Source organism: Zophobas morio, unplaced genomic scaffold, assembly GCF_036711695.1.
Source record: "Zophobas morio isolate AGI-343-1 ecotype UQ-CSIRO unplaced genomic scaffold, CSIRO_AGI_Zmor_V1 ptg000903l, whole genome shotgun sequence".
Taxonomy (NCBI): Eukaryota; Metazoa; Arthropoda; class Insecta; order Coleoptera; family Tenebrionidae; genus Zophobas; species Zophobas morio.
This window is the reverse complement of record NW_026973005.1, coordinates 25,705-49,623: the sequence shown is the minus strand read 5'-3', so window position 1 is coordinate 49,623 and position 23,919 is coordinate 25,705. Positions and strand designations below refer to the sequence as shown.

Here is a 23,919-nt window from a genome sequence, read left to right as displayed (position 1 = left end):
AAAATAAAATCAATCGAAAAGCGCAAGGGTTCACCCTTTTAGTTACTTTTTTGTTAGGCACTAGCACGCTAAGGGCAGTCTTAAGCCGCGAAACCTGTTCTCTTTTGCAGAAATTGGGGCACGAGCCCCCACCAGTGTACGCTCTTTATAGAGCTATAATGAACGGAAAAGCGGTAGATACCCGGCCCGGTCTCCTACCATTCGGACTAGTGAGATGAATAACCGCTAAAAACATCACCGGGAGAGCAACCTAAAGCACAAGCCCCGAGGCCACCAGAAGACATCGGCCAGCGCCACTGCAGCCAGGCCTCCCCGACTAAATCTGGGAGTGGGAGCCCCAGTCTCTCCTCTGGTCCCCTCCTCTTCCGACGCTACATACTATAACACAACACAAGGCGTAAAAACAATTAGCCTAGCACAAAGCTAACCCAAGTGCTACAAAAGAGTAAAATTAAAGTTAAAAACTAATAGGGGCAAGTATAATTAGTGGTGGAGCTAATTGATCTCTTCAGAGGGCCTAGGATTCGGGGCCGACTTTTTGCCGTAGTGGGTTTTCACTGTATTCAATTTCGCTAGGCCGAATGGCGGTAGGTCCGAGCCCAAGATACCTCCTCTGTTTTTCAGTCCTTGCACAGCCCTTATATATACTTCTTCGAAATCATACATTGGTGCGCACTCATGCTTCGAAAAGACAAGAATACTAATTAAGTAGTTTAAGATCTATAAACATACCGACTGTAGTATGCCAGTGTTTAAAAAAAAATAAAGAAAAGAGTTTTATTTATTTCTTTAAGCTTTCTTATGAACTAAGAGCTCTATCCATAAAGATTTTAGCACTAAATTGGTACTTGCTTCGCTAGAAGTAATGACACTATAGGATTGCAAGGTTCTGTGAAGATAATAAAAACTTAATGACGGAAGAACTCGAACAAAACAAAATAATTATTACATATTGAATGACTAGGCATTAGAAATGAAAGAATTTAAAAATTTTAAAAACTAGAACCATTTATACAGCTCTTCCCAGGAGACTAGATATTTATCTTAATTAATTAATATTAATTTTTTAATTTATACCTCGCTGTTTTAAATATTAGTTTTGATAATGCGTCCCGAAAAATAAAGTAACTGGTATATATTGTTAGTTGAGCTTTACATAAAATTTCCTATACAGAAAACTTGATAGCGAAAATAAGAAGTGAAGCTTATTCTCTTGCGACGTACACGAAGATCGGAATGTTTAGTATTTGAGCGGATTTATGTCACCAAGCCTAATAACTTCAAGGTATATCCCATTTTGAAGTGGTTAACAAAGAGAACTAGTGTAAATAGAATTAGAACTATTCTTTTTGCAGCTCTTAATTGGAAACACCCAGAAGAGTTAGCAAGTGACAGCTTAATATGTGGATTACGAAAAAGTAAATGACCTAATTAGCGCTTTTAATAATGTTTGCCTCGGGGATTTTTTTTAAGACTTTTATCAATTTATTTAATTTACACTTGCACTATCGGGCACAATTATAACAGGTTAAATACGTAAAGCCATCATACTGAGATTGGGAGATCTCATTGTAGTTCAGCGATTAAGAACATTGGCGCGCATAACTCAAGGTCTTTTCCGATTTCCATTGATTCACTTTTCCAGTCTTTTGTGGGTTGCATATTTAACCTCGCCCCTCAAGGCCAAATACGTTGTATATTCATTTACTGGCCGCTCCTCGCCCACTATGCCCTTGATCTATTTGAGCTAGTTACATTAATATTTACTTAATAATGGTTGTAGTATTTAATATCTTCTGTAGATTTATTAAAATAAAAAGTTATTCTCAAAAATTAAGTAAATTTTTAATATTTGTTTGTTGTACTTCTATTTATTAACTTCCTCTATTTAGACTCGAAACAGGTCGTTAAAGGATGTTGGTAGTAACTACCTTTCGGGTATGATAATCATTCAGTTGGAAAGAATTTGTAATCAATATTTTTTTATTAGAAAAAAAAGACAAAATAATAGAAGCTATCAGAGTAGGTAACACTAACGTAATAAGACAGGTACTTTTAATCAAATAGCTTACTATATACATGATTGTTATGCCCGCACTTAATTTCAAATCTAAAGTATTGTGTTAAAACTTTATTTATAACCAAATCATACTGTACCTCCGCCTAATACTTTACAGAACATTCTTGCAACTCAAAAAAAAATTAATTTTTTAAAACCTTATTTTTCGTTTATCGCGTAGTTGGCCACTTCCAAATTCGGGTTGATGCACCCCAAGCTGCGCGCCCAGGCCTGGCCGTTATTATTAGGTCTCAGGCGCGAGGAACTGATGGTGAACTGGAGTTACCAGCGTAGAGGTTAATCATATTATCCCGGGTTTATAATAAAATTCCTTAATCACTTTTAGCGGAAACACGGGATAAGCAAGCTGCTCTCGACACCAAACGGTCTTATATAAATTTCCCCCCGGGTATCTTCTTGGTAGGCTCTATTAAATCATTGTTAACGCAGTCAACAGAGTTGTCCTTCTCTGAACGAAAGGAACTTCGAGAAGAGCTTCTTGTCATCATCAATGAGACGCTAGCTCGTAACACAGATCTTGTTTACTATCAAGTATAAGCTCGTTACTACGGCATTCATGTTGATTTACAATTTTACACCTCATAAGGGCTTTCACGACTTCTGCTCTGTTTTCCATCGCGTTCTTGGCAAAGAGTCAGCAGTTCATTGCGTAGAGCGTCTATCCTCCTCACTAATAAGGTTTGCTGCTGTTTTCTTTCTTCGGATAAGTAAAACTTTAAATTACTTAAATATGGCAAAGGGACTTCTTTGCGTCGGATTTAGCGCCTGTTTTATCCCTGATACAGCTATTGACTCCTCTTCTAAGAAAACTTGACTTTGATCTCTACCAACACTTCCAAAAGTAGTTTTTTTGCTTTAAGCTAATATATGACTTCGCAAAAAGTTATTTACTGTTGCTACTGCATTCATAATTAGATAAGGCATAGACTTATCTTCAGACTAAACTATTTTCTTATAACATCTTTTTATTCAAATTCTAGGGGGGGGCACTTCGATTTTGCGGGCACCACCATCTCTTGGATATTAACGTGGTTAGTACGCATCCCAACGAGAATAATTTTTTAAGCTCCCTATTCGTAGGATAGATTTTTTTTCTTTATTCGAAACCGACTGCTGGGACTTTATAGCTTTAAAAATTCGTGTTGTGCCTTTTGCAAGCAGAAATAATAGCAGAGTAATTCTACCACAATTACTCAATAACTATTAAATAATTTTTAGGTTATTGCTCACCACTTAAAATGTATGTAGACCTCCATGGCTGACCCAAGTTCACTTAAAATTGTAAATAAGAAAAATTACTTTATATTAGAGGAATGTTTCTTTATTCTAAACGGCGAAAATAGGTATTTCCAAGTAAAGAGCAAACTTAAACGATTTTCAAAACCATATGCCATTCATTAGAGGCTAAAACTTTAATTCTGTGCTAGGTCGCTAATAACCTGGTAACCTTTGAGAGATAAGAGTGAGTAGATATAGTAATTTATCCCCGTACAAGGTTTCCTCATTATAAAAGACATTGTTTTTTAAGTCGATCCATTGAAGTTAGGGTGCTAAATATAAAATATTTAAGGTAAATAGGAAGTAAAAGAAGAAAATATTCCTTATTAACTATTGTCTAAAGGTGTTCCTCAGAGAAAAAGTACTATCGGGATTAGTGAATGGAGCAACTCAAGGTGGATCGAGTTGTGCAACTTTTAATAGTAGCATTTCGACTCGAGAAAAGCGAAATTTTCCCATAATTTTTCCTTTCCTTGCTCTATACTTGATTTACCACATCCCATGTCCAAAAAGGGAATAAATGAATAATATTTGTATCACTTTGTTATAGTGTAATAATAATTATTTAATTCACCTTTTTATTATACTTTGACGAGTATTAACATAGTCGTATAATATCCTGTATACGGGGCCCAAGTTCTTTTCGTCCCTCAGTTTTCTAGTTAAAAAATCAGTGAACTTTACGCATAAATGAAATTAAAAGCAGTGAATTGTCGGGTACAGCAGCAATAATATTACTAAGATCGCTTTCTATATTTTATTACTTTAAGATTTTTTCACTTATTAGCGTAACTACGGTCGCTATTAGGTTTTCTCACGACATCCAAGCTACAAGCCGAATTTCCACTCTGTTTGACTTATTTCTTGCCTACCCTCATCCATTAGTGATCATTTACGCTTGTGCGGCCGTAATTAGCTATAGTCCCTTTGCTTTTACCTCTCATAAGTTTTAAATCTATTAAGGTGTTAATAGACTGTCGAAAGTTAATACTTCAAACCCCATGTGAGTATACGGAAATTTTTCGGATTGTAAAAGCATGCCCAGAAAAGGTTATAAACATTAAGGGTAAAAATCTTATTGGTAACTTATATAAGTTTGACTGTCAAGGCTGATGTGGAACAGGTAGTTTCGGCGACTTTAGCCTACCTAGTATATTATAAACCTACAAAACTCCTGGAGGACGCCAAGTTTAACACCGCTCTTTGGTTGCTTACGCTTCGCTTCACATACACTTGCACTCATTCGCTCAAGTTTATTATAAATTTAGTTCCTCTGTTTCGAGCTATCCATTCACCTGGATTAATGACAGGATTTTTGAGCAAAATTTATTAGCTGGTAGAAAAGTTGCTTGTTACCTACCAAAACAGGTACAACTGGTTGTTATCTCCCTCTGAAGGTCTATTTTTAAGCTTACCTTGAAAGCAGAGAAGTAAAATACTTCTACAAAGGCTCATGATTACGGCCATCTCTGCGTCAACTTTAATCTCAAGTATAGTAGCCCTCTATTACCTAAGTCAAGGTTGTTCTGTGCGAAGAAGTATTATTCAAGCTTTTCTTTACTCATTTTAACTTATGTATATGAGCCAATAAACAATACCTACAATCTTACACAATAACTGGTTTAGTCCCATTTTGAGTTTAAACGATTTACTTGCTTATAAAGTTTTGCTAAAAAAAAAAGAGTTACAGTTAATTTGATACACTTTTCAATCATCTTTGCAAGGAAATCAGTTTTAAGGACGCCTGTAATAAACTTGAGTTACGTTACAAGTAGTGTTTATTTTTAAAATTAATCTTCTCCTTTTTTATAAACCTGCTTTTACGGAGTTGTTAAACTAAAATAGATATTTGACAAGCCATAAATCAGGTTCCAGATATTTAGTTCAGTACAAAGCTATTATGTGAAATGGGTAAATTAGTACAGCTATCAACTAATAACTAAGGTAGCTCATTTTCGAAACAGTTTTTTTATCAAAAGATTGCTTATTAATTAATTTTACACGAACATGCTAGATGCTAGTTAAAAAAAATTAAACTAATTAATTAAAAGCAAATTAAAACTTGTTTATACCAAAATAAATTCTAAGCTTTATAAGGTTAACGTTTAATATATAGATTAAACAATAATAAGTTATAATGGATGACACTGTTTTCCCTTTTATTGTTAATAATGTTAGTCCTCCCTCCACGCCAATCAGTGTGTTAAAGTTAACCTTAACAAATAAATTCCTGTGCCTTGAGGCGGGCGCCCACTTTTTGGCGAGGTTGGAAACTTAATAAAGTACACAACTGTCTTTGAACGCATCACTAAAGGAAAGTATACCAAAGTAAAAGTACTAGAACCCAAGGTAGGACTCCACGACTGGTCATTAAGCAAGGTAACTACCACAGCCCACCGTTTGGCATGTTAAATTTTTAAAATGAACGTGCTTACAATTGAGCTCGAGGTTTTTAAGGATGACGACGGTGAAAATAAATTAAGCAGAACCCTTGGCTTAAAAATATGGAGCTCCTGTCAGCATTGCCGAGCTTGCTAACCGTTAAAACGGATTAATCGCACCCCATAGTTGCGGTCCACCTTAACAAGCGTTCAGAAAGAATTATGTAATGCTACTGTTTATGGGCTTGTTGGAAGTATTAAAGGCTAAAAAGTAGAAGGCTCAAAACTATGTTTTAACAAATACTGCTTCGTGTTACTAATAACCCTTTAGATCGCTAATGAGTGTGTTTTGCTTGCTTGTTTGGTTTAGTTTGAGTTTTAATCAACTAGTAAACCCTGCAGGCCAACACAAGGCAGAGAGGCGAGAAATAAGAGAAAAACTGCATACATCTTTTAAACGTATATGTATATATATATGGCCCGCTAGTGCAATAATCATACGTTTTTCAGGATAAATGACATTAATTAATTACCTTTCACAGTCTTTTAATCTAAAAAATGCATTAAAGCAATTTCCTAATGTTTTAAACCTTCAAAATTGGTTACCAAGAAACCTTTAGAACAACTAATAACTACTAATAATAAAATGTGTACGCACTGCTCTACCTTTTTGTGTTTGCTTGTTAAAATGTAGATATTGTGTTACTCAGGTGCTTTAAAAACTATTAAATGAATTATTTTAGTGCATTAAAGCTTAAATCCTCTAAATAACATTAGTGGTATATTATTTATTAAATGGTTATTTAGAAATATATTACCCCACTTTTCTGTCTTTACTATGTCAGTTCTTAAAGCTAGCCGTTATAATACAACATAAGTGAAATTTGAATGAAATTGAACACTTCAGTACCTGATGAATGGCTATATTTTGAAGTCAGGAAAAATATTCTATTACAACCAAATAAGCCTGCTTTATATAAATAACCCCTAATATGGCTACATACTTAAAAGTTGCAAAAACTTTAGTTTACACTTTTGAAATTATGTTAGCCTGTAAAATTAATGGAAAATGGAAAATAGTCAAAATAGCTTTTTAATCTCCAAAGAGCCTGAAGGAATCATGGCATACTTGAGATCCCCTTTTTATGGATCCGTAGTTAGGAAGTGCATATAACTTTGTGAGGGCTGTTGTAAAATTGTGTGCAAGTTAGCGGCACGGCTCGAGGGATTTTTTTTCTTCAATCGCGTGGTTGCGGGAGTGGGGGACCTGCTTCTTGCATTGAGTAGCGTGGCTGGGCTAGTGAAATTAATAAATTATAATATATGGTTCTTTATTATAAAATGGTCACTAGACTGGATAGTGTTAGTGCGCTAAAATAACAAACCCTCAATTATTTTTAACAGAATTCTATAAATGGTTTTGAGTGATGTCATGCTTACAACGCAAATTAAAGGTTAAACGAACGCCACAAGTAAGGTGCTGAAATTGGATTTGAAGTTTTTTCCAAATAGTTTTCAGAGGGAAGAGTAATTTGTAGCATTGTACTGTAAAATATTGGTAATTTTTTTAACTATCTAAGGCGCAATGTTTGACTACAAGAGCTTAATAAACTATCTCTGAGAAGGATAATATTTAATACATTGAAGCTTAGTAACCTCCCAAGTGTTTTAGGGGAACATCTAAGCTCTGTTAAGTTATATATTTGTAAAAAGTAGAACAGAGTTTGTAATTAACAGCGAAACTAATTCACCGGAACCACATCATATCCTTTCAAAAATTACTAGAGTGGTGTAATTATAAGTCCCCACTCCTCTTATTTTTAAGCTCTTTGTCCCATGATTACTCCGCTTAATTTTAACTTTTGCTCATGTACATATATGTACTTGATCAGCTATAGAAGAGCTTGAATTTCATTTACTCTCTTTTTAGTGAATTTTTTGGGCTTGTCCTCTATTTTTTTCTGTTCTTAGATATTTATTATGTCCCCTTTTGTAACTTTATTTTAAATAAACTTTATATATTTTCTGTTAATAACTCTTTTTTTTAAGCGTGCAACGCCCTTACACCACAGATTTGGAAATCTCTGTTCGTTGCTTTAAAATAATCCCTATTGGTTAGTCTCCACTTTTACCCGTGTACCTCATTAAATTTAGTACAAGACAGCTTGTTTCTACACTGAACGACAGCTGGAATCTCCTTTTCAGTACCACTCTCTACGCCACGAAATAGCTGACGCATACATTCTTTCTAAAGTGGAATGTTATTTTATTTATCCAATGAGCTAGGAATTAAACTTCTTTTCTGTTATAAATTAGTTTCCTCCCTTTTTTAACTGCTTAAAAATATATTGATAAGCTGTACAATTTAAACAAAACTTTAAGTTTAAAATTTTTAAAAAAATTAATTAAAAGTAAATAGATGATATAAGACAAATTAGTAAAAGCTTATAAGGTATACAAAAGCAATTCATAAATTAATTTGATAATTTTAACAAAGAAATATGGTATAAGTGAATAGCGTGCTTTACATATTTCAGCGAGATGTAGAATATTAAAGAGCTTAAGGTTATTGCGCTTAACGAAAATCAAAAAGAGAATTCATCAGTTTTCGGGAATAAAAATTGACGAGCACACTTCCTATACAACATCTGTATTGTCCTTATTATTCATGTATTTTTACTAGGTTGCTCTAGATTCGAATCTTTGTCCTTCAGTGTTGAAGAACTAGTTCAGCAAACTCTATCTTGCTTCCCTTTACCGGCTTCAATTAGGTATGCTATAGCTTAATCACTAAGTACGCGTTAGAATACTAAAACTAACATAAAGAGTAATTTCTCTAAATAACAAATAATAACAGTGTGATAACTAGAAAAAGCACGTGGTTAATAAGAAAAGTCAGTACTACAGCGTCTGAATGTTGTGAGGCCATTTCTGGTAGCTGCGTTATGAAGTTATTATTTTTTTATATATACAGTTATTGTCTGCTTATAGTTTACAAAGAACACTCTATAGCGGAGTTAGCTTTCGTTACAAAAAATCGCTATCATTAAAGCGTGAAAACTACGGTTCATAAAATCAAATATAGTACAGAAATTGACTTTAGTATATACCCTAGGTCATAAAATATTTAAAAAGTTTGTCATTATCTTCTCTAAGTTGTGAAATACATTAATTAGTTAGCACAATTTGTTTCACAAAACTTTACTTGTAGTCCTCAACCTAAATTATAATATTTATACTATAAACAAAAAGAATAAAAACAAACGGAAAAAAAATAAAATAATTTTTGCCATTATAATATATATATTTTTAATTAAAATTTTTTAGATTTGAAGAATTAAAAATGCTCAAAAAAGGATCAGGGCGGTAATTTTCAGAATTATTTATTGTTACTTTAAGTTGGTTAGGAAAAATTACTCATTAATGGATGCAAAAAATACTTTAGCTGGAAATAGAGCCCTATCAAATTAGATCTTCTAGTTAAATGGGATTACTTTTTTTAAATAAAATGATTTTTAGTAAAGTCTAATCACATCCAATACGCTTCAAATAATACATAGATATATATATATATTATTGTAAAACAGAAAAAAAAAATTATTTTAATTGTTTTTTGTTAGATTTAAAGTTATTTAAAAGCATACTCAAATTTATATTACTTTTAGTTACTAGCTGATTATTTAAGGTGACTTTAGTAGAGGTTATTATTTTCTAAGAGTTGAGTAATCCGATAAAATTTTTTCTTACTTGTTACTATTCTTGTTAATACGGTGCTATAATTTAAGCATTAACACTTTGCGTAGGTAGTTTAAAATATTAAAAATCAGAAATTCTAAAAATAATTGTATTATAAGTAGGGATTAAACTGCCTTTTATTTCAAAATATTTTCGGGTTAAGGGTATGGAACTTTCTGAGCATATATTAAGAGCTCTCATGTATAGCTAAACTTCCCCAAACGTAAATTTTTATTAATGACTAATTTCAGATGCTTGATATTTTTCGAGTGTAGCCTGTTAGTACGGTGTTCGTCAGGAGTACAGTATCAGAAATGCTTTCATAACTAAATTTTTGAACACCTTAAAATCTGCTTTTAGGTCAAAAAGGGGTTTAGGGAGGTTAGGGTTAACTTTTTCGTTCTTAGAAAAAGTTAGAAACATGGAGGGCCGCTCGTAAATTTGTCAAATCGCTTGAAGGTAGCAGTCTTTGAAATGACTAGTGAAAAAGTTCAATTAGAGCTGCAAAAAGCTATTAAAATAGAGTTAAATAAAGAAGAAAATAAAACCTGTGCCGACTGCTCCGCTAAAGTTAAGCTCTTTTTTCTTTTCATTTTTAGTAAAAGTTTATCTTTTTTTAGGGCCAAGATGGGCATCCACGAATTTAGGTGTGTTTTTATGCATCGCTTGTGCGGGTATAAAGTGTCTTACTTGCTCATTAGTAGTAGCTTTTTTATCCTCTACACCAAGGTCATCACCGAAGCTTGGGGACGCATGTAAGTCGTATTAAATCTACCACTCTAGACTCTTGGAAACCTGAAGAAGTGATCATATCCTTTTTTCTGTTCTTATCTTTTCAAATATTATTAAGAACAGGTAGAAACCATGAAGTGTGTAGGAAATAAAAAAGCTAATGAGTATTATGAGCACTGTTTGGACCCTTGGTTTCTTAAGATAGATCAACTAGACTTTATAAAGCGCAAGTACGATAAAAAAGAATGGGTTGAGGTAAATATTCTTATCTTCATTAAATTTTAATTGGACCAATTATTATGTTTGGCTATTAGCGTAGTCAGTTGAAAACGTTCCCCCGAACTAAAAACCTGATTCTTTCTCGGAGACCTACCAATAAATACGACCGACAAGCCGTCCAACTGCAAAAGTATACAAAATCTATTAATTTGTTTAAAAAATGTGGGCATCTTTTATATATTTGTCAAAAAAAAATTTTTAGGCTTACTTTGTAAAGAAATTTATAATTGTAAGCTTCACTTTATTAAACGTGTGCTTTTTAGAATCGTTATAAAACTTCTATTTGAAATTGAATGGTTAGTGTATGTTTTACCTACTAAAGTAAGGTTTATTTTTTTTGATAATAAAGCACTATCTATTTCAAATTCCGAATATTCTTTTCCTAGTACTTCACTGTGAAATGATTTAAATTTTTTATATATTTTTTTGTAAGACTTAGTTGATTCTTTCTTAAAACTACATTAGCATGGGCTTTACAAATATTACAGCTGTATTGAACGCGTTAGCAAAAACAAAAGGAGACGTTAACTTGGCGCTGGAGGGTTATTGCTTATATCTTATTATGCTAATCTCTGAATATCATACTTGTTTGTACACTTTTATAACAATAAACCAATACTTTTTCCTTTTAGTTTCTTGTTACACTTAGAATTGTTGAATTCTGACATGGATGACTTTACATTTCGGGAGAAAGACGACACTTCCTCCTCAAAACTGAAGCAACTAAAAGTTTGTTTTGTTTGTTAATATTTTTGCTCTATAGCGCGCCTCTGACTTCGTTTGTTTACGAGGAAATGGGATTTGGAGACACTCAAAAAGTGCTCCAGGCTCTTCATGTTTCCGGCGGAGATCTGGAGCAGGCTGTTGAGGCATTGGAACTTTTTTTTGATATAATTTTTGTTTAGAAGTAAACAGTACAGTGAATGCTTATTTTTGAATTTTAATCTACAAATAAAAAAAATTTAATTTGCCTTATATTGTCTCAAAGGTTTCTTTGAGTTGGATTAGTATAATAACGTGCTTCTTTTGTGATTTATGCAAGACCATAAAAATTATTTTTTACTTATCGAACGTTTCAGGAATGGAACTTTACAGTTGTGTTTTCCATGGAGTTAGACAAAATCAGATTTGTAAATACTTTTTAGTTTTTACTTTCTTTGTTTCTATTCGTTGATATTAAGCTGAGGCAAGTGCAAGCGTGAGTTTTGTGTTTAATGTTTTTACCTAAAATTATCGTTAAAGTTCCAACGAGTGGGGCGGCTATATGTTTGTATTAGTGTGGTCTTGTGCTTCGAGATGCTTAGCTTTTCTTTATAGTTCAATGCAAGCTGGCAGAAATCTAATAAAATTTCTATATTATTAAAAATATTAGTAAGTTTTTTGGTTAGTACAAATATTTTGCTTAGATGTTATTTTAAATAATTTAAAACCTTTGTACAAATTTGTTTTTCTGTATTGTGTTCCAGAGGTACGTAAACTTAATTTAGATCTTGTCATAAATTATTTCTTAGATGTTGATTCACACGCGTAACTCTCCGACGCCAAAAGGCTCGCTTTCCCCCTCCTCCTCTATACACGTGATTCTTTTTCTTGGTTCTTTGATGCCTACTCATTATATTCTGTAACAGAATGAAGAACAGTCTACACTTTTATGGCCTGATATAGAAAGTACTTCTAAGGAATTCGGTTCTTAAAAATTTAATTTTTATTAAGATCGTGTGGAATTATTTTATATAGCAAGAAATACACTTTTACTTTATAAAATATTATTAATTAAATTTTATTTTTATAATGAAATACTTTTTTATATAAAGTTTAGTTGTCTTAATTTAGTAAATTCTCTTTATTATACCTTTGTAATCGTGCGTATCTATTTACACAAATTGTAACCATTGCCAATTCTAAAAGACTATAACTTTTGTCATAAATTTTAGTTTATAGTATAATATTATGTTAAGAAGTTACGAAAAGCACTCGCGAAACCAAAAAGGAAGAGATTTTACGGATATTTGATACACTTTCTCCGCCCTCCAACAATTCTGGCCGTTACTTAAGCCCATCAAAAGAGAGACCGCTCACCGACTCCCACGAAAGAAACTTTTTGGGTGCAAACTTTTAAATAATTTTTAATTTCCATGTGATTTTATCTGGAATTATTGTTAATTGTGAAAGTATCTTATTTCGTAAAGTTGTTCTTTTTCTCTAATTGATTCTACTTTAAAGTATTTTTAATATTTATGAATATTAACTTTGTACAAAATAATTTTTTTACTAGTTAAGTTACCGTAACATAAGTTTTTATAAAAGTTAATTTCATTTATATATTATTAACTACTTTTTATTATTATTCTAATTTATGAATTATTGATTCAAATAATTTTGTTAAATTATTGAACATTACTTATTTTTTTAAAATTAATTTATAACCAAGTTAAAGTTATGCTTCTTGTTCATAATATAACTTTTTTGTGTAATGTTTTTTTACTTTAAAAATTTGTTTATGATAAATCTTGATTTAGTAGTATTATTTTCTTTTATACCGTGATTTTTAGTAAAGTTACACTTAAAATCTTTTACTGTGTAATTATTTTAATTGTTTACAATAACTTTTATTGATATTGAGGGTTTTCAGTCTGTAAATTTATTTTTATAATTATAATGATAAATAATTAAGCAGGTGCCCAGTCTTCGCCCTCTACAAGTGATTCACGAGAGGGCCAAATTAATGTACTTTCTTCAATAATATTTATAGATTATTCTAACTCTTCTGTGCAGCCGTTTAAAGGATTTGAGGCTCCACGTGACTCCTATCGTTCGGATGACCATATATTATGAAATGAAAGTCTTCGGTCCGTCTTATTAATTTTTTAAAGGCACTTGGTTTTATTAACAAGCGGATTGTTCAAATGGTTATTCACTAGAGAACTTTAAGATACTTTAAATTTTTAGTATTAAACTAATAAGCTTATATTACATTTTATAACTTGTAGGAAGTTTTCATAAAAGATCTAGATAACTAAATCTACATATTCTTTTAAAGAAATGTGCTTTAAGATTCAAATATCAAGTATGGTTGATATTATTTTAAACTTAACAGATGGTTTTACTGAAACATAAAAATATTTACAAAATAGAATTTTATTAAAAATATAACAGCCTATAAGTAATTTAAATGTTGAAGGGTATCAGTAATTACATAATTTTTTTGCTCACCTCTGAACTTTAAATTATAATATTATGATGAATGACATAATATTAAAACTTACTTAAAAATTAATTTATTTTATCAAAACAAGTGTCTGCCTGAATGTTTACTTTTTTAAGATATAAATATATATGGATAGCAAAGGACATATATCATGAGGAATTTCACGTAATAGTTTGTTATAGAAATTATATACAAAGATGTACTCGAGTTCCCAGTAATAGCTTATTGCGATCTATAAATTTTTAGTAAATATATGATCCTGTTCTAGCACGTGTACTGGGCTGCTGAGTGAGCAGCGAGGGCGTATTCGTATTCACTCCACCAATCATTAGCTTCGTGTTTATACCATTCGATAGTTTTTTCGAGTCCCTTAATAAAAGCGTAATATTATATAAATGATTATATAACAATTTAGTTTACAATTATATTTAGTTAAGCAAAACTTAAAGTCAAGTAATTCCATTATCTTTTAGTTGAGATGTTATCTCGTGGCCTTTTATTAAAACAATTAATTATTTGTTTACATACGTTTCACTTATAGACATAACCTATGGAAATGTTAAAATAAAGATTTGAATTTAGCTTTAATAACTTATAGTATATAGAGTTATCGAATTTTTGAGAAAATAATTAAAAAATTTAGTTCAAATTGTTAAGTTAATAACACAATACCACATTTTACTCACTTTTTAATAAAATTTAATATAAATAAAAAAAAAAATTAATTTACTTTTTCACTTTATAAAGCAATGATATTACTAATATAGAACTTAAAGTATTTTTTTATAAACTTTAAACAACTGCATTACTTTTTAAATTGTTGCATATCAATTTTTTTGGTATTAAATTTTTAAAAAAGTTAAATTGGAAGCTTTCTGCCGAATTATGTTATATATTTTTAAGAAGGTGGAGTTTGATACAGTCATCTTTCATACTTTCAGTTTGAGATTGTTAGCTTAAGTTATAATATTAAAAAATTATTAATTTTTCATAATAATCAACTCGGAAGTCAACATCAAGAGCAACTATAATTTTCTTCGCAGAGTTATAAATAGTAATCAGCTAATAGCAGTGAATAAATTTTAAACCTGTTCAAAGTCGTGTTGAGCCTGCCATCCCAAATTGGCTAATTTCTCAGTAGAAACAGAGTATCGCTGGTCGTTTATAAGGCGATCCTTCACATATTCGATGTATGTTTCCGCCGCTTCGCCTTCGACTCCTGCAAGGAAAGTTCAATAACTAATACCAGCGGAGTGTTGGTGTCATGGTGATAGAGACCGTGTATTTTGTTAATTACAATCAGTGCAAGTTCCTTAATTGTGTATTCCTCGAAGGAACCCACGTTATACACCTCATGTATTTTCCCTAGTAATATTAAATGTATACATGAATAGTATATATAGGACTTTTTTATAGCTAACTAAGAATGAAAAAAACTAGAATTATAGAATCCCTTTATTACAAAACAAAGTTTTGAAAATTTTTTAACAACCTCGATGGATAATAAGGTCAAAAGCGTCAGCAACCTTAATAGACGAGGCGATCAGAGATAAAAAAAAAAGCTAAAGAAAAAAGTTTGGGTACATCTGAAATATAAACATAAGTACGGCGGGCATTCCCCTTTCCGTGTATGCAACATTTCATGCCGTGAAGTAAACGCAATATAAATTTAGGTATAACCTCAAAGAAATTATATTTGTTATACTTATAAGTACATAAGTACGGCAAATATTTTAAACTAACATAAAAAAAACCTTTTCAGGGAACTGGCGGGGGCCATAGACATTATTTCCTCTTGTTATTATGGCCTTTTATTTTATTATTTCGCTAAAAATATATATTTATGGGATGTTGCAAAGTACCGGAAATTGGAAACTTTTAATGTAGGCCTTTACTACCAACTCAGCAGCTGCTTTAGAAAAAGCGTATGGATTGGTGGGATCCAAGGTCCTTCGACATCTTTATTCGATAATTAACCGAAGGAGTACGGGGATATAAAAACCTTGTTTCTTTAGCCGAATCGTCGGGGATATCGCCATAAACTTCGTCGGTAGAAACGTGAATAAAGCGCTTGACTTGAACCTTACGAGCTCTTATATAATTTTCGTTGTAAAATTATTACAAACTACAATGAAGCAAGAGAATACGCTTCCAGGAGGACGTGAGTGCCTAGTACGTTAGTCTTAGTAAATTCAAGGGAGTTTTTAAAAGATAAATCCACGTGTGATTGCGCAGCAAAATTAAGCAAAGTGTCAATTTTGAAAATTTCCAAGATTGAAAGGACCAAATCATAGTTCTGTATATCTCCTAACAAAAAAAATAGCTGTAAAGGGCGCACACAAGTAAACAAATACTGACCTTTAATAAATTTAAAGTTAGGAAGTTTTAGAAGTCCTTTAATGTTATTTATGCTCGAGCTATACTCAAGCTTGTCGTATACTACAAAGAATTTTTCGGGATATTTGATAGTAAGATGTCGCGATACTTCACCACCGATAAAGCCGGTTCCGCCTTTGTTTGAGTTAAATTTTTTTTGGTTAAATATTTAAAGTAAACGCCTAAATGAAAATATATGCATCCCAATACTACAGTTGTAACCCTTTAGTTATTAAAAGAACAATATAGTAAATAGTAAACCTGTAATAAGGATTGCCTTAGCTTCATAAAAAGACATTTTACGTTGAGAAATATAAATATGTCAAAGTAAAATGGTTTAAAAAAAAATTTATTTTTTTTCAATTGTGCTGTTATTATTTGGTTATCTTTAGATTTCTACCGCAGAGTTTTCAATATACGTTAATATTAAACGTATTTAAAGTGAACTTCTGCCAATAAAGTTCTTTATATAACTTAGTAATAGTGATTTTTTAAATAATTACTTTACAACAAAAATAAAATAAGCTCAGTACTTTTTAAGTAAATTGCTTCTTCACACACAAAAAATGTTCTAGATTTTGTAACTTCTTCCAATTCAATTCCCAACTAGAACACTATTTATGCAAGTGAACGACTTTTAAGCCGAATAAAATTAAAAACAAGTCTTCGACTTTACACTCGATTTTTTGCACGCAGTTATATATTATAAAAGCTGTCCATTAAGGTGAAACCATATAAACTAATGGAGGCGGAGTTCAATCGATATGGTCTTTTTTCCTCCACCATAGAAACTAAAACTCTCTCTACAGGATATTTCGCTGCAGTTAAAACAACTTCACAGCCATTGTTTTTGCAACCCCCTGCGTTACATAGGACGGTTTAGTTTTTTAATGTAGCTAAAAAGTATAAGTTCAGTTTTTAAATAAATAATTTACTAATAAACAGTTGGGCGTAAGGCAAAAATTTTGTGGAGTATAAGGGATACTTAACTAAGTTTAAATGCGTATATACGTACACTAACTACAGTAAGTTTGACGAAATTCAAAAATGAGGAAAACCAGTATGATCTAGATCATGAAGGGAACATAAATTTGGTTTTCTTTAGTTCTTACAGAACTAGAGGTGATTTTGTTAGCCAAGTATGTCCATTGACTCCTTATAGGTTACTGGTTACTATGTTTACCACTCGTCGCCTAGGTTCCGTTTGCAAGAGGAGGTCTATGGAAATTGACTCTAAACGATAGGCTCGGTCTCTGAAACAATCTCTGATAAGTTTGAGTACCAAGTACTAACGGATTAGGCAGCAGCCAACAAAATATAGAAAAGTGGTAAATTTAGTTATTATTGAACGTAAAAAAAAAAAAATCTATTTTAAGCCCCAGAGTTTTGACCTTGCATGTCATGGTTATAAATAGGGAGAGCACTTCCCCGTAGGAGGGAATTTATTTTTTTCTGCTCTGTTTCCTGCATGGAACGGTATAGAGGGGCAGCCTAATTACCGTGTTAAATATATAATTTGTCTAATAAATTATTTATACATTTATTACTATCTTGGGTAAAAATATATCTAAACTTTTATAGCCCCTATCCGCGTTAGTACCATTCTAGGAATAACAATTTTAGAAATAATTAAACTAGAAGAGTGCGCTTCATTTAAAGAAGTAGGCAAGATACGTGTTCTCTTGAGGGAGCCTAAGAGAGGCCCCAGCTTGGTTTTAAAAGGAAATTTACGGTAAAAAATAGTAAATTTAAAACAGTTTAACGTTTTCAAAATATACATAAGTATTACCTTTAAAATCATTATCTTTTACAGTGGATACACCAAGTACTCGCCACCGAACATTTCTTAGGTCTGTTTGAGGAAAGGACTGACCTTATAGTAAAGTTTATTATTCTATAATAGTACTAAAATTTAACTATGATAATATAATGTGTAATAAATTGCTGCTACTTCCTTATTGAAATGCGCACCTTTTAGCTGTTATGATTAACCACATTTGTTCTTGTTGACGGCGAAATAACTCGTTAAAGGAAGCGAGGTCCCCTCCCTCTCTTGTTAAAAGCAAATTAGATAGAGCATTAGTTAATAGCAAACCAGATCTGTGGCGAGCCAGTGCTATAAATAAAATAGTAAGTTAACTTCCGCCCCCTACCCTAACTTGGGATAACTTAGACCTATGTGGTGGGCGCCCTCGACGCACTGCGACGCCACTGCTACTTGGATGAAGCACTGCTCTTGGAAAGAAGCACTTTAAGCTGGAAAGGCAGGGACGGGACAAAAATAAGTTTTGCGTATGGTCATCGTATTTCAGTGAGCAATATATAAAATGAACTTGCTCTAAACTAACATTAGTATTATTATTATGGTTTACTATTGGTATTATGGTTTTCAAGGATTACTTTGTTAATTGCCCTCAATGTTACTCTGTTACGTTAAGTACGGTAAATCCGGCAGTTACCCGTTCATTTCTAATTATTTTATTCATTAAAATGTTGAAGAGTAGGTAATAACTGTTAGTAAAAGAAAAATTGAGCTTCATGAGAGTATAACAACTAAGTAACAATAAGTAACAATATAGGAATGACGGAGAAAAAAGTAATAACACTAAGAAATATAATTTTATAAATAATGTTTAGGAAAGCGAGTACAAAAAAATGCTGAAGTTGACTGCGTAGGAGGGCTAATTTAAACGATATAAAATTAAGTCCGTTCTTGCCAACTTTTTCAGACCACTATGCTCTGTACACAGCAATTAGTTTTATCTTTTAAATGTGCTTACTCTCACCATATACTTCATTAGAAATAACCTAATTTTTTTTAGCTTACAATATTTACTATTATTTGAGTGTATAGATATATTTCTATCTGGGAGCTTTAATAACAACATTTTTGCTAATTTTTTATGCAAATAAAAGCTCCGCAGGTCTTAAAAACGCTAAATAGAAGCTTGCCCCCAATCAATAGTTGTCGTTGAAGAACTTTGTAGAGTAGCCTGATTTAAGAATAATTGCATTTTATATAAAAAAGGGTTAATTAGTACTCTTTCTTCACCTAATACACAAAACTTGAATTACGAAGATGACATGAAAGAAGACAACTAACTCTAGGGTTACCTTTACTCAATTACAAAAAGAGTAATAGTTTTTAATAAAAACTGCGAGCGGTAACAAAATAATATAACTACAATAATTGTAGAATTGCTCTTATTTTTATGCTTACAACCAGATGATAATAAGAATAACACAACAACCTATAAGCAAAAATTCTATAGTTATAAAAGTTACTCTACCGCGACAATATCGATCCCCCCTTCCCCCAAAGTTAATGAAGAGAGGAACCCAGACTTAAAGACTAGACTACGTTGCTTGTGTTGCTGCGAGTACCCATTAAATACCTTTTTTCCCACTAGAATTCGCCATGATTACATAAGAATAATATTTTTGCCAGGGGTAAAGGTGAATTTCAAAGTCGTTTGTTGAAAATTATTAACTAACTAAAAAGGCTTGCAACTTCCGAAAACGGGGACCAAGGGAACAAGAAACTTTAGCAACAAGTTCTAGGGGTACCACATAATCACATGCTTACGGGAGAGAAAGCGTAGTAATACTTTACCTATCTTTTAAGAGAATAAAAGCTTCGACATTTATTTGGTTGGGACCAACTCGCGTGCTTAGGGTAACATGTTCCACCCTAAGGTACATACTATACGGAAGATGCTGACTGCCATTAGAGCTCCTACGTATACCCAGAACTGACAATAAAAAGATTCAAAATTGGCGTCCATCTTTCACTTGTAAAATTCCAACCGGTTTTGGCGATATTGGATAATGCTACCAGTATCCCACATTATGTCACATTGCAAGCTCGGGGTTAAAAGAACAGTGAGCACGGTGCACGTAACTATTAGGCCTACAAGCCCAAGGCATAGCACGATAGCATCGTATCCCCTAAGGTTCCAAGTTTTAATAGCTTTCGCTTTCAACAATATAGGTCAGATTTTGCATTGACGGAAGATCCCTCTGAATTATTTTTACTAAGTTCATTGAAACTGTAGAACTTTATGAAATTTATTAACTTTGCCTTTGCTAGTTGGCCCAGGAGAAAAGGGTTATCAACAAGGCTATAAACTAAACTTACAATAATATCTGGCAGAATCTTTGTTCAATAGGATTAGGATTTACATACCGGGTTAGGGAGTATTTAAAACTTAATCTCTCTATATGATTCTGAAACCTAGACGTACTGCATTTTAAGTCCTCTCCTTTATAGCTCTGACAATTTAGTTCATCACTCGCTTGAGGAGTTCACGCATCGTGAAAATATCGATGTGTTACCAGCGAAAGTCATGTATTAACCCGCGTCCAATATAACTAAGGCAATACTTAAACATATACGCTACTACCGCTTTTATAAAAGAAATGGGAGAGCAGCTATTTAGATCAAACGAGATATTTAACACAATTTAATATCTTTGCCAGCTTTGCAATATATAAAGTCTGTTAAAGTCGCCCTCTCTTGAGGAACTGCATATTGCTCTTAAATCATTCTATATTTATTGATTCAAGCTTCTGGTTCAAGTTTTATCTTCATTCTAAAAGCATTCGCCATTTCGGGTAAAATATTATTTCTAATTCGTAATAATTCTAGTAAACCTACTTCTAAATGCTTTTCACATTCGCGTTGAAGTTATTTCATTAAACAATGACTTTACCTCTCCCCTTGTATTACTGAGTTTTACAATCAATGGGTAGAACAAAGGGTTACTTAACCTAATTTTGATAACTTATAACAGTGCGATACATACGAAAACAGTGAGAAAGTGCTTTACCCTTGTAACTCTTAATATTAGTCTTTAATTCAGGGCTTGCCTATCCGAAGATGGGCTTGCACATAAAAACTGAAGACTTAATAAGAAGACTAGATATATATCACACACGCTATCTGGCTCATATAATGAAATGAGAGCAGACCTTTGTAAGAAATCTCCGACCCAGAGGCTGATTATATAACCATACAAATGTATTAATCAATTTTAGAAGCTTTCTGAGGGCTTTTAACTCTAAAGATAGCAATTTTAATACCGTAATGATAAATAATTATAAGAAAACTACAGTACTACTCGGGTTGCTGTCAAGCAGTCTACTAAGGTAGATAAAAAATGATTTACTACATATACAATTGAAAAATGTGAATCAGAATATAGAGATTTCCAACTGAAGTAAACACCACTATTTTACCCTGAAAGGGAGCATTTTTAATAATCTCGTATAGCTGTATAAACAGGGAAAAATTATTTACTTATGTAGCTGAACCACTCTTTTTGGTTACGGCAACCTGTCTAATGCCTGGCATCGCCATGAAGTACGCATTCGTAATCCTCTAAAAATTATAGCATTCAGCAGGGATGTAGATTGGCCTCAATATGGGTATACCCCGGCTAGCTTCGAAAATTTTTAGGTTTTGTGCATTGTTAAGTACACCTTAATAGATTTGGAGTCGTTTGGTGTCCTCAAATTACTATGTCTGTAGAAAGATCGGTCTATACGGGATACGCAGCCACCTGCACTTCTATCCTTATCCTCGGACCTTTAATGAACAGCGGCTAGATGTTAGGTTTCGGAGTGCCATCGGTAGATGGAATACAGGCTAACTACAGGAATTATAGTATAACGTCATCATTTGACGACTACAGATATTATTGCTCTGAAAGGTTAATCACATGCGGCGTATAAACTATGAGCAATGACTATAGCACCTGCATTTAAGCTCTATGGTGTAACTCCTAATAAAGATAGAAATTTGTTTGAGAGCTTGAGTCCACCTGTAGTTCCCATATTATCTTAGTTGAGTTTCTGATACAACATCATACTATTGGTAATGAGACTCCATGCTGCTTTCACAGAGCGTTATGTTAATCGCGGGAACGACATTACTGTTGAACGCTTATTGCGTATGAACGTCTTTTTATATTAACTTTCACCTCACTATAAAGCATACAATTATTGCACGAAAGTCATACAGAGTTTCTGCTCTCAGTCGCCCTGCCACTACCAGTAAATCCAGCCTAGATTGGATACCATGACTTATCTTAGAAAATGGCCGTAGTTTACCTCAATGTGCTTTCAGTACAAAAGAAATAATGCTTCCATATAGGTCCCAGCGCATTATGTTCATGTCGGAGCACATACAAGTACATCGAGTCGGTCATTTTAGCATGGCTTTACCAAACCAGTTTTCTGCGGAGCCTATTTCTAACCTAAAATATCACCAGTAGCCCAGCCTTTAAAATACTTATTAATTTTAATATATTCCTTTCGATATAGCTACAATTTACTGTCTGTTTCCAACTAAGGTCATAAGAATTAATAGACTAAAATCTACCAAATTATTAAAATAATATGTAATTAGGAATACTCCGAACATACTTAATTTTGCCGGAAAATTTTTATAATTTTCACGAATAAAAGCACAAATCTAAAATAAAGTTAGCCCCTATATTATGATTTCTTCGCTCCATTCTTCTACGTTATTAGCACCTAGTCGTTAGAAGGCTATACTTATACAGAACATTTTTTTTATTTTCTTGTAATCTTTTTTAACTACATATATATGTATTATTTGCATAAAAATATTATTTCATTTTTTGTACATGGATGTTATATCTTTGGAAGAATATTACAGTAATAATCTAGAAAACTTGTATTGCAGCTTTTCTCTAAATGTCCTATTACAAGCGGAAAACAGGCAAAAAGTTGAAAACAACTCGAATGCACTACTTTTTTAATACACCTTTTGACCATCAAAAATACATGCGAAAACAAACTTAGAAATTTATCAAGTCTCAAGCGATTTTCTGTAAAGGTTGTGGGAGTAGACCTCTAAGATCTAATTGTCCATACATTCAGCATACATGCAAATTATGTAAAAAAGTTGGTCACATTGAAGAGATATGCCTTTAAAAGAATTCATTGCTCGATTTAAGTTAGGACTCAATGATGAAAAGTGGGAAACCGGATATAAAGATGGTTGTTGCCACTGGGATCTATTCTCACTTTACTAAAGATAGAGAATATCGACTGATGTCCGATACAATGAACAAGTTATAAATACAATAAATGATAGCGCTGAAGCTTCCAAGCTGGCTATTTAAAATTTTTTAGTTCTTGGAAAAGCTATATATAACCAAAAAAAAAATTTTAAGCATAACCTAATCTTCCTAAGTAAATTAAATGAAAAAGGGTTTGATATCTATTCTAAAGACTAGATTTTTTATTATTAAGATTGTTGCGCAAGGTAAAAAAGAGAATGGTTTATTTTTTATAAACGGTCATGACTACGATAATACAGCAATGACTACGACTTTCGATACCATGAGGTCTACGTCATCATTTCTAGAGAACACTACAAGTATGAACCCAAAAGAAATTTCCCTAATACATCATATTTTAAAAATCAAGACTGAAATTTGTCAAAAATGTAAAATGAAGGTAAGGAAAGTTATTAAAGTAAGTGAAATTAATAATCATCGCATTGCGGAGCAATTAATGAATATTGACCAACCTTATCTGGGGACACACCATCGTAGGAGGGACACGAATATGTTATAGTTACAACGGGGGCAAGTTCTAAAGGAGTCACTATTCTATATGCGAAATCTAAACATGAAATAAAAAATCTAATAATTCAATAGGTTAAAAGATACAATATATACATAAACTTAAAAATAAATGGAACTACCTTAACTGCTATAACAGAAAAAATAAGAACCGACTAAGAATATGAGTTTATTAATGAAAAAATTGTCCAAAAATTACAAAATGCAGGTGTAAAATTATCGACTGTACCTAAA

General features: G+C 32.4%; 3 protein-coding genes and 1 long non-coding RNA gene across 5 annotated transcripts; 3 read left to right on the top strand and 1 right to left on the bottom strand.

Moving 5' to 3' along the window:
- Positions 1-1,732: 1,732 nt before the first annotated feature.
- Positions 1,733-4,946, top strand: LOC135122147 (TBC1 domain family member 20-like). 2 transcript variants are annotated; one of them, XM_064046367.1, is made up of 14 exons: positions 1,733-1,776; positions 1,893-1,938; positions 1,991-2,049; positions 2,241-2,355; positions 2,406-2,468; positions 2,517-2,611; positions 2,667-2,758; positions 2,820-2,921; positions 3,061-3,111; positions 4,167-4,266; positions 4,322-4,408; positions 4,467-4,564; positions 4,627-4,726; positions 4,785-4,946. In XM_064046367.1, exons 1-14 carry the CDS (start codon positions 1,774-1,776, stop codon positions 4,926-4,928), a joined length of 1,155 nt encoding a protein of 384 aa, XP_063902437.1. In that variant the 5' UTR covers positions 1,733-1,773; the 3' UTR covers positions 4,929-4,946. The 2 variants fall into 2 exon arrangements, with proteins under 2 accessions (XP_063902437.1, XP_063902438.1); XM_064046368.1 differs by having other exon boundaries at positions 2,406-2,479; positions 2,540-2,611.
- Positions 4,947-8,333: 3,387 nt separating this feature from the next.
- On the top strand, positions 8,334-9,155 carry LOC135122143 (uncharacterized). The gene is made up of 3 exons (XR_010279256.1): positions 8,334-8,510; positions 8,597-8,689; positions 9,067-9,155. It is a non-coding gene; the product is annotated as an uncharacterized LOC135122143 (long non-coding RNA).
- A 948-nt stretch (positions 9,156-10,103) lies between these two features.
- Positions 10,104-13,388, top strand: LOC135122146 (uncharacterized). Its single transcript, XM_064046366.1, has 12 exons — positions 10,104-10,148; positions 10,204-10,277; positions 10,330-10,461; positions 10,521-10,615; positions 10,951-11,027; positions 11,135-11,214; positions 11,277-11,354; positions 11,997-12,062; positions 12,114-12,171; positions 12,444-12,590; positions 13,160-13,212; positions 13,261-13,388. Exons 3-12 carry the CDS (start codon positions 10,339-10,341, stop codon positions 13,318-13,320), a joined length of 837 nt encoding a protein of 278 aa, XP_063902436.1. The 5' UTR covers positions 10,104-10,148; positions 10,204-10,277; positions 10,330-10,338; the 3' UTR covers positions 13,321-13,388.
- A 540-nt stretch (positions 13,389-13,928) lies between these two features.
- On the bottom strand, positions 13,929-16,401 carry LOC135122151 (uncharacterized). Its single transcript, XM_064046373.1, has 11 exons — positions 16,331-16,401; positions 16,052-16,204; positions 15,841-16,000; positions 15,696-15,785; positions 15,556-15,643; positions 15,448-15,501; positions 15,278-15,373; positions 15,186-15,219; positions 14,972-15,058; positions 14,782-14,912; positions 13,929-14,062 (listed from the first exon to the last, which is right to left on the bottom strand). Exons 1-11 carry the CDS (start codon positions 16,365-16,367, stop codon positions 13,958-13,960), a joined length of 1,035 nt encoding a protein of 344 aa, XP_063902443.1. The 5' UTR covers positions 16,368-16,401; the 3' UTR covers positions 13,929-13,957.
- Positions 16,402-23,919: the final 7,518 nt, after the last annotated feature.